This window comes from Daphnia pulex, chromosome 3 (assembly GCF_021134715.1).
Source record: "Daphnia pulex isolate KAP4 chromosome 3, ASM2113471v1".
NCBI classification, from domain to species: Eukaryota; Metazoa; Arthropoda; class Branchiopoda; order Diplostraca; family Daphniidae; genus Daphnia; species Daphnia pulex.
Window position 1 is genome coordinate 4,720,629 of NC_060019.1, and position 10,995 is coordinate 4,731,623.

Below are 10,995 nucleotides of genomic sequence, written 5' to 3' on the forward strand. Positions count from 1 at the left end.
GAATACATATTTGGAAAGCCTGAATTATTTCCGATTTTTCCATGTTCTTTGTTTTTCCATGCCGTTAGTAGAAACGGTCAGAAAACCAGCAAAACCGCTATTTACGCATGCAAATTTAATTCAAAACCGGAAACTTTGATTCCAATTTCACAGCTTCCTATTTGAATTAAAAATCTGAAATTTCACAGAGTGCATGATCAATGCATAAGAAACACACTATAAAAAATCATCAATTTCTTTTTTTTTCCGCGACGAAAAAATTCGAGTTGGGATGGAATGACCCAACTTGACGATGCCGAAATGTATGGAAAGTTATTACCAAGAGTGCGGTCGAGCCGGACGAGACGGCAACATATCTCATTGTATTTTGTACTATAGATACAACGATAGTTATTATATCCGCCAAATGATTGAAAGTATTAATTTATATTTGGTTTTCTTAATGGTATATTTTGTTTGTAAGTCTGAGGTTGTTGTTTGTTGTATAGGGGGCGCAGACACAGACGGCGATGGATATTTCCCTGAAACGGAAAGACTGAAGGATGTGATAAAGTATTGTGAGAACACGTCGTCCTGTCGTATGTATTTAATTTTGCAATATTTTGGAGAAAGTTGCAACAGGAAAGTGTGCAACCGAAAAGCCGAGTGCGACAATTGTCGCCAATGTGTAAGTTGGTTGCCTTGCTTTTAATTTGTTAAACGTAAAATTGTTTTATTTTTTATTTTGCTGTAGAAACACGTCGTAAGTGAAGATGTAACAAAACAGTGCGCAGCTGTAATTGATTTGATTAGGAAACCCATATTGCAAGGGAAAAGTGTCATCATTTCTGTGCTTGTAGAAGTGCTCAAAGGCAGCAATACGCAAAAGACCACCGATAGCGGTATTTGTAGTGACCGAAAATTTGGTTGAAATAGTTTGAGATTAAGTTATTGGATTTGTTTTAGGACTATTTTCGTGCCATGATTATGGTTTATTGGAGAAATGGCAGAAAAGTGATGTATACCGCTTTGTGAAATACTTGGTATTGCGCAACTATCTTTGTGAATATCTTATGCATGGCTCAAAGGGAAATGTTTATGGTGTTTTAAAACCTGGATTGAAATCACTTGACGCCAAGGTTGTTTTTTTTTAAATCAAGTGATTTTCTCTTTTAACAAAGTTTGTTTTTGTGTTAGGTATTTTTTTTTTGGCCTTCTGAAATTTCTGCTGGTACGTCTATGTCGTCTTCACTTTCAACACCTGATCCTGAACCTATGGACGTTAGTGGTGAGCGCTCTATGACGATGATTTTGAAAGCACCAGTTTCATTGTCAGCCGCGCAAAGAAACGAAAGAGTACAGATTAGTCATGATAATTAATTTATAGTTTCTATTACTTTTATTTGGATTTCTTTTGAAACTTTTGATCTTTAGTTTGTATTTCTTTTTGGCTTAAATCCAAAACATTTTATGATGTACAGAAAATTATATCGCAAATTCAAAGATGAATATATTGCCCATTTGTTTCCCAATACATCGAGTGCATAATTGACGTGGCTGTGGCTGGTTGAAGTTTTGTCACCAAGAGAGAAGGGAAAAGAGCTAAAGAGAAGGGAAAAAGAGATAAAAGAAGGGGAAAAGAGATAAAAAGAAGGGAAAGGGAGCTAAAGGAAGGGGAAAAGGGCTAAAAAGAAGGGAAAAAGAGCTAAAAGAAGGGAAAAAGAGCTAAAGAGAAGGGAAAAAGAGCTAAAGAGAAGGGAAAAAGAAATAAAGAGAAGGGAAAAAGAGCTAAAAAGAAGGAGAAAAGTTATTGTTCTAAAAAACTAAAGAGAAGGCAAAAAGTATAGGAGAAGGAAATGAATACAGCGCGATCAAAGTTAAATCGACACCCACTTCCTAAAAAGAAGGGAAAAAGGGTGTAGGAGAAGGAGAAAAGAGCAAAAGGGAAGGGTAAAAAAATCTAAAGAGAAGCCAAAGAGAAGGGGAAAAGGTATATAGGAGAAGGCAAAAAGTATAGGAGAAGGGAAAAAAAGTATTGGAGAAGACAAACAATATAAGAGAAGGAAAAAGAGCTAATAAGAAAGGAAAAGAGCTAATAAGAAGGGAAAAGAGCTAAAAGAAGGGAAAAAAGGTATAGGAGAAGGCAAAAGAGCTAAAGAGAAGGAAAAAAAGTATAGGAGAAGAAAAAAAGTAGACGGAAATATATTGAAGGAAAAAGAAAGAAAAAATGCATAGGAGAAAGAAAATATTGTAGAAGGGAAAAAGTATGGGTGAAGGCAAAAAATTATTGGTGAAGGAAAAAAGGTATATAGGAGGGTAGAAGGTAGCCTATAGGGGTAGAGAGAAGACAAAAGAGCTCTGCAGGATAACCTAATCAAACTAAATTGATCCGGATTTATCATTTGTTAATGATTTATCAACCAGTGGCCACGTTATTCATTGGGAATTACTACGCTGTGTTGAAACACTACACCAACCACGGATACAGAGTCATAGCGTTGGCTGCCAAGACGTTGAATCCTCATCTCACGTGGACTCGCATTCAGCAAATGAGTCGTGACGAGGTGGAAGCCAATACGGAATTAGTTGGTTTATTGGTCATGCGCAATCAGTTGAAAAAGGAGACGATACCCACTATCCGCATTTTGCATGAGGCCCGCATCCGGACGATTATGGTGACGGGCGACAACCTGGAGACTGCCGTTAGAGTGTCAAAAGATTGCCAAATGATTGGTCGATCGCAACGAGTCATTCAAGTATACAAGCTAAACTCATAATCGACCCAATTCGCGGTTGCCAGCATCTCCGTGTCTTTTACAACGATCCTTCATCCCAGCCGATCACCGGAATGGTTTGCTGTTGTTTAATCTAAGTCCCATGAATTCATAATTAACCGTTAATGGATGTTATTACTATACCGACCTCCTGTACGCAGGTCAGAAAATCGCAGGATATCTATAATGGGAACTACTGTTTCACTATGGACGGTTCCACTTTCGAGTTACTTCGTATTCATGATCCGGCTCTGCTTGATCGATGCATTCATCGATCTAAAGTCTTCGCTCGCATGGCTCCAGAGCACAAGCAACACCTCATTGAAGCCCTACAGAAAATTGGGTACGCAAATTTTCGCTATACTAGCTAGTAAAACAAAACGATAATAATAAGTGGTCGACCAAACAAACTCAATATTAGACATCAAGTCGCCATGGTGGGTGATGGATGTAACGACTGCGGCGCTCTAAGGACGGCCGATGGCGGTATTTCCCTTTCAATGGCTGACGCTTCTGTAGCCGCTCCCTTCACGTCACAGACGGTATTCATTTAGTAAAAGATGACGAAATTTGAATGCCAAAACTCAAAATAGTGTCACCAACATATAGGCGACAACGGTTTAATGATGAATTACTTGTACAGATAAATAATCAAGTTTTAAAAAGGGAGTCAGCGCTGAGGGTTTCTGCTTGAGTGTTGGCGACAAGAGTGGTTACGTCATTTATAACTATTGCAAGGACGATCCTGAACATCGCTGGTATTAGCTAACCGAGGGGTTGTCTACTCTTTTCCCGTGGTTCACTTGGTCAAGAAAATTAGGGAAAATCATGGAAAATAGGGAAATTTGAGAAAAATGGGAAAAAATTACAGGGAAATAAAGAAATTTGAGAAAAATGGGAAAAAATTACAGGGAAAAACTACATCTCATTTTTCTCAATTATCCCATATTGTGGTGGTTCACTTGGAAAAAGAGTGGATAGCCCCTCGATCCCAAATTGACACGAAGGTAGGAAAGCGTTTTATTTTGCTTTTTAAGATTAGACGAGAGGGATGTGGATTTCCCATATTTCAGACAGGAAATCCGAATTTGCTGATAAAGTTATTTATCAAGTTAAGCTCGAGCAAAACATTTCTTATCAATTTTAAATATTAATTTTAGAAAATTGAACTTACTAACAATTTTGTCGAGTTTTGTTGTTGTGGTTATTGCATAAACGTTTAGAGGGCAGTGCGAAAATGGATTGCAGGGAACACCGTGTTGCGGTAGACGAAAGTGCAACGCCCTGAGCTGTATAACTGTCAGGGCGGCTGTTGGTAATCATATCACGCCGTCCAATAATTTCAAAAGCAATTCAGTCAAAAATAAATTTCGTCAATGACAAGAGTGTCCGCTCGAATCTGCAGACTCCCACGGGAGGTAGGCGACAACGGTTTAATGATGAATTACTTGTACAGATAAATAATCAAGTTTTAAAAAGGGAGTCAGCGCTTTGGGTTTCTGCTTGAGTGTTGGCGACAAGAGTGGTTACGTCATTTATAACTATTGCAAGGACGATCCTGAACATCACTGGTATTAGCTAACCGAGGGGTTGTCTACTCTTTTCCCGTGGTTCACTTGGTCAAGAAAATTAGAGAAAATCAGGGAAAATAGGGAAATTTGAGAAAAAAGGGAAAAAATTACAGGGAAATAGGGAAATTTGAGAAAAATGGGAAAAAATTACAGGGAAAAATTACTTTTCTCATTTTTCTCAATTTTCCCATTTTTCTGGTGGTTCACTTGGAAAAAGAGTGGACAACCCCTCGTAGCTAACAGATATCCCAGATAGGAATTCTTGTCCCAAGGCGGGACCAAAGCCGTGAGGATGGTGCGGTGGGCACAGGGGAATCTCTAAGATGTCCCATTGCGAGCCCTTATTTGAACACGTTACTCATTTTCATCTTGTCGGATACGTCATTTTTTACTCCCTCTCGTAGAAGTCTCTGATGCGTCCCTTTTTTATTTTTTGGCTCCTTCTCGACACTTAGAAAATTTCGGAGAAACTGTCTTTGTCTTTTCGCGGCAAAGTTTGATTCTAAAATTTTATTATTAGCTTTATCTTCAAAATCTAGATGGCCCATCTGTATAGTACTGGCTTCTCACCACGACGATCCGGGTTCGATCCCCGGGTCAGGTTTCATCTATCTTCAATTATGCTGATTGTATGCAGTCAAATTATGATGTGTGCCTGGTAACCCTTTGCATACTCTGACAAATAATCTTTGCCCGGATATCCGGATCACCGTTCGTGAAAAAATGTCGGCACAGCAAACACTCATAAGAAAAAGAAGAATACAAAAAAAAGGAACGAAATTCAGAGTCCAGAAAAAGATTTATTATTAATGACTTTTTGAGATCCTTTTTCCGTCCCAAGTACGTCTAAAGTTCATCCAATGGGACGGGATAAGGACCGCTATGAGATTTCGGTGAAGCGGACATTGGCCATACGTAAAAGACGTCCTAGGAATGTAAACTTGGGAATCTGCTATGTGCCAAGTACATCTCAGACGTCTCAAAGTGACGTGTTTTGGGCGTCTATGGGACTGCAGTGTGCTATCTGGGATCATTCAAAAGATAATTTGTCCTGATTTAACCATGATAACCAGCAACTTGTTATACTTTTTAAAAGTTAAGGTTACCCTTATTGAATAGATAATTTAAATACACGCTACAAATTGAAACTTCCTCAAACGACAAACACATTAAACAACCTAATACAAGTTAATAATAAAAGAAGTAGTACTTAACCATGATTTGCAATGCGAAGGTGAATGAAGACTTTCTGACTGATTGGCGAACTCCATTATTGGGAATGTTGTGCCAAATCACAGACGTGGCAAAATGAATTTCGATTAATTCGCATTCCATTCCTGAAACACTTCGGTCATAATACGTACGTTACATTTAATTTCACATGGTCACAGCTGTAATCACTGAAATCAATTGACGAAAGAAACGAAAAGAAACGACTTCTCGAACACGTCCGTCTTGAGTAGAAACCCGTGGAGGATAAATCTGTGCAAGAATGCGTTTAAAACCCAATTGAAATGCGCCTTTTTGGGCCGAATCGCTTTTCAGCTCTGTTTTGAAATGCATTTAAAGTAAGTTCAAGGACGCTGTTTATGACCCAAATATCTGTTTTTTCGCAAGATTTCGCGCCAGTTTATAAATCCGTTAAAAAAGTGTTAAAAAACTCATATTTTTTACAAATTAAATGTTTTAGTGACAGATGATTTTAAGATTTTTTAAAATATTCTTTACAAATTTCTTCAGGCTTTTATTATTAATTTTGTCGTATATTTTTTGTTTTTCAATAAAATAACGAAAAGAAGAAAGTCATGCAAACAAAAAATTGTTTATTTCATTAATAGAGGGAAGCATTAGAGTCAAGTCAACATGTCCAATCAGTCAACGAAGTTAATTCAAACAGCCCCAAAAAGAGTAAATACATAATTGTACCTTCAAAGGAAGTAAAATAGTAAAAGTAACTAGACTAATTTGTCCATAGAGATGACTAGAAAAAAAAAATACATGCGTTTCCACCCTCACAATAAACGACAAAGAAAAGAGTTAAATGGAACCGGAGTAATCTTCAAGACATCTCAGAATGACATTTACTCTGGCTTCTATTTCACATTTTGTTTGGGCATAAACCCTTTGGCTAGCACCTTCTCCACCGACCTCATCGTCGTCTGCATTTTCGTTTTCATTCAGATACTTCATAATTTGGTAAGCGTGATATCTCCGAGCTGCTTGCACTGACGAAATTATTTTGTTGGTATTGGTCTGTTTTTTGTGTTGCTCGAAAATGGCAATGGTCACAACTGAAAATTTTATATGACGAAGTTGTGAGATCCAAAGATAAAAAAACATAGCAAACGAGCATTGGGTAAAACTTACCTCCAAAAATGGCTATAAAATTGATGAGATGACTGATTCCTGGACGAAGATCCTTTCCTCTGCATTTTATGACATATTTGTCCAGATACTAGACTTGCAAGTAAGGCTTTGGAAATAACAGTTTCGCTAGTGAGTAATTTAAATTTATCTTTTTGAACTGCGCACTTAAAAGAAGAAGATTTAGAACATTGAATTGGTAAAGAATTTAAAAAATGTCTTACTAGGCTAACGCTTAATTCGACGTCCAACAGGGCAGTATTCAACATCGAAACGTCGTCGATTTGAGTCAGTGACAATCGAAGTTGATCTTCTACTATTTTGTTAAAATGTTCTAGATACGTTTGCAAAACTTTTGTGATAAGTCGCTTTGGAGGTATAAGGTCTTTTAGAAGAGCATTGGTGGCAACTGATTGTTTTAACATTTCCTGTCGCCAGGCATACTTGTCGGCAGCAATGTCAGTTTGTACTTTGTGTGGTTTGGTTGCCTTGCTTGTGGTAGCTTCCTTTGTTATTGATTGCGACCTGACATCGCCCATGCGAGGACTGCTTGCTCTAATTGTACCAACTGAAACTGATGTGGATGGCGAATAGCTTGCGTTACGTGAAATACTGTCGACTGTTTTCGATTTCGACATATCATCGCCGATCCGTGGAAGGCTGCTCTTACCTAATCTGGCTACCACTTGTGGAGACGGTGAGCTACTTGTTTGTCTGGAATGAGTTTTCGTGGGTGTTGTTTGAGATCTGGGTGCAACAGTCCCAGAAATACTTGTCTGCTTTATTCCGCCTACCATTAGTGTCGACGGCAAGCTGCTTGTCGTGGTTGAACGAGTTTCTATGGGTGTTGCTGGCAAGTGTGGCGACCTGGCTTCACCGATTCGATGGGTACCCTTACTTGAACCCTTACTTGAACGAGCTACTGAATAGTCAGGGCTAGGTTCTGTTCGAATTTGTCTCTTCGCAATCGAAGGCTTTATTCCGCCTACCATTAGTGTCGACGGCAAGCTGCTTGCCGTGCTTGAACGAGTCTCCGTTGGTGTTGCTGGCGAGTGTGGTGACCTGGCTTCACCGATTCTATGGGTGCTTATCTTACTTGAACGAGCTACTGAATAGTCAGGGCTAGGCTCTGTTTGAATTTGTCTCTTTGCAACCGAAGGTTTAGATGGAAATGGACGGCTACCAGATGTCTTCACAGCTGTGAAAGAAGTAAATTAAAGTCAAAGGAAGTAAAGGTCACTCGTATTACAAAATAAATACCTGGTGAGCTTTTTCAAGAAAAGCAAAAAGTCGTCTTTTCTTCATTCTTGAAAAGAATCTTAAATTTCAAGAAGCTTTTTCAACTCTGGGTCAAAATGAAAATATTACAGAAGAAACGATAAAGATTATCGAAGAATACGTTTGCGCCATGTATGGAAAAAAATTCACCGTCAACGAATGCAGAATGGATATGTTCTTGAAAATTTATCAACCAATGAGAGGTAAAAATCCTATGGCCAACGTCAAAGGAATTGACGGAAGTTCCCTCCCTCCATGCCACTCTGTATTATTGGAGCAAATCAAAAGAACAAATGCTATTTGTTCTGTTTGGCGAAACGGAACTGTTTTTAATCCTCAAGTCATTTTACTTAGCGGAAACGGGTGGCAGCTAGTTGAGGAAAAATACTCCCCTGTCTGGTTTCAGAGTGACATGGTCCCGACGACAATTGAAGATATGATTTTGGATTCCTCTAACGAAGAAGAAAAGGACGAGGATGCAACTGATGTGTCCAGCGATGAAGCCGATGATGAGTCAGATTGCTCTTTGTCCGACGTCCATTAAATTGTTATTTTCCAATAACTTTTTTAACTTTAAAATTTTTAACTATGTAACCCACGTCTTCAAATGAGGAGTTTCATAACCAAAGCCAGAATACATTCTTGAAGCTTATTAAATTGTCAGCTCTACCTGTTTTCTAATTTTCCCCCCGAAAGAATTTGAATTTGCGCCACGAATGCTGCGTTGCCATTTACGGCAAAGTAAAAAAAAAATCAACCGTCGGGCTACAAATCGCAGTCTGATCACATGAAAGCCCCAGATTTTCATGTCAGATTTTATGTAACTTAATTCTATTTTATATTCTCTAAATTTTTAGCTTATTTATAGATTTTATTCTTATGGGGTAAATTTCCACAAAAATCGATCATTTTTCCGATTTTTGATCCCTTCCCCCACCCAAACGCCCCAGCGCCCATCGTCAAGACAAAGTTTTTTTGACTTGACTTTGTGGTGCCTTTCATTTTAAGAACCTAAAAAAAGTTATTCTTATGGGGTAAATCTGTGTCATTGTGGCTAGCGGACTATTCGTGGTTTTTGGGGGCATATATTAGAATTTGGGAGTAGGCTAGTATTTGTTGTTTGTTATTGATTGTTGATTTGTTGTTTTGCTGTTGTTAGCGCACGGTGAGCAGCGGGTTTCAGACCGCGGGAAAGATCTGGGGTCGCGTGAAAACGCACGTTGAGCGGAAAAAGCGTGAGCCTTTTGTCCGCAAGAAACGGGGTCGTTTGGGTTTTTAGCGCACGGTGAGCAGCGGTTTTCAGCCCGCGGGCAAGATCCGGGGTCGCTTGAAAACGCACGTTGAGCGGAAAAAGCGTGAGCCTTTTGTCCGCAAGAAACGGGGTCGTTTGGGTTATAAGCGCACGGTGAGCAGCGAGCTTTTTGGCCGCGTGCAAGACCTGGGGTCGCTTGGAAAAAAACGCACGTTGAGGGAAAAAGCGTGAGCCTTTTGTCCGCGAAACGGGGTTGTTGTAGGAAGCGCACAGTGAGCAGCGAGCTTTTTTGGCCGGGGGCAAGACCTGGGGTCGCTTGGAAAAAACGCACGTTGAGGGAAAAAGCGTGAGCCTTTTGTCCGCGAAACGGGGTCGTCGTAGGAAGCGCACAGTGAGCAGCGAGTTTTTTTTGGCCGCGTGCAAGACCTGGGGTCGCGATAACGCACGTTGAGCGGAAAAAGCGTGAGCCTTTTGTCCGCAAGAAACGGGGTCGTTTGGTTTGGAGAGAAATTGGAAGAGAGCTACGGGAGGAGAGAAGCTGGGAGACCGGCGGAAGGTCGAGAGCAAACCCGACAGCAAGGCGATGACGAGCGACGGCGAGGAGAGCGAGCGATCGAGAGCAAGCCCGACAGCAAGGCGATGACGAGCGACGGCGAGGAGAGCGAGCGACGGAGGAGAGAACGACGGTGAAGAGAGCGAGCAACAGAGGAGAGAGCGACGAGCGGCGGCGAGAGCGGCGGCGAGAGGAGAGAGCGACGGAAGAGACAACGGAGAGAGAGAGCGACGGAGACGACAGAGCGGGATAGAAACGATGGAGCTAGAGAAAGAAGACGGAACGAGAGTGACAGAGGAGACAGTGACGGCGGAGAGAGCGACGAGCGACGGAGGAGAGAACGACGGAGAGAAAAGTGACGATTAGAACAGTTGAGTGTTAAACGAAGGGCGGAAGGCGCCGAAAAAATTGTTTTTCCTGTTGTCACGTTATTTTTTAAAAATTACATATTAGTATTGCTATCGATCGGAGAGACTAACGGGTGACGATCTGGAAGTCGAACTGAGTACATAGTTTGTGACATTTTGTACGTGATTGATTTTTCAAATGGTTGCAGTATTTTGTGCATTTTTTTAAGTCGTAGTACTGTTCCGGTTTGGTTTTCTTTGCCATAGAGATGCATTTATTAGTTATTATTGTATGGATTTTGTGGGATAGGAAATTAAGCGTGAATGAATTATTGCTTTGTGATGTCGATGCGTGAATTTTGTTCGTATAGATTTATTTTGTTGTGGATATTTTTGACGGTTGCTTTGTTTTGTCCTGACTACTCGGCACGTGCACGTGTGAGATATTTCCTGACGAGTAATTTTTTGCTGATGCGAGTTATTTGATATGTTTTGTATGTTTTTGAATGAATTTTGTCGTTGTGTTGCCGCAGTCGGGGACGAATGCGAGTTAAAGAGGGGGATGTCGCGTGGTCAATGACCACGCTATGTGATACGTCTGGTATGTAGTCCAACCGGACGTACTGTATGACTGTGCCGGCCTAGCCGGGTATATAAGCGTAGAGCATCGGGCTGTCCGGGGCTGTCTAACAGTGACTGTACTAGAATGTAGTATTAGCAATACACTCCTTATCCTTGTATGTTACAATAGGAAGCCAGACCGGCTCCCATCAGCGCCTTAAGCAGCAAGCGTCCATCTGTACAAGTAATTCATCATTAAACCGTTGTCGCCTACCTCCTATGGGAATCTGCAGATTCGAGCGGACACTCTTGTCAT

General features: G+C 40.5%; 1 protein-coding gene across 1 annotated transcript; it reads left to right on the top strand.

Moving 5' to 3' along the window:
• Positions 1–253: 253 nt before the first annotated feature.
• Positions 254–1,608, top strand: LOC124189858 (ATP-dependent DNA helicase Q-like 4B). The gene is made up of 3 exons (XM_046582337.1): positions 254–667; positions 734–881; positions 946–1,608. The coding sequence occupies exons 1-3, from the start codon at positions 293–295 to the stop codon at positions 1,131–1,133; spliced, it is 711 nt and encodes a 236-aa protein (XP_046438293.1). The 5' UTR covers positions 254–292; the 3' UTR covers positions 1,134–1,608.
• Positions 1,609–10,995: the final 9,387 nt, after the last annotated feature.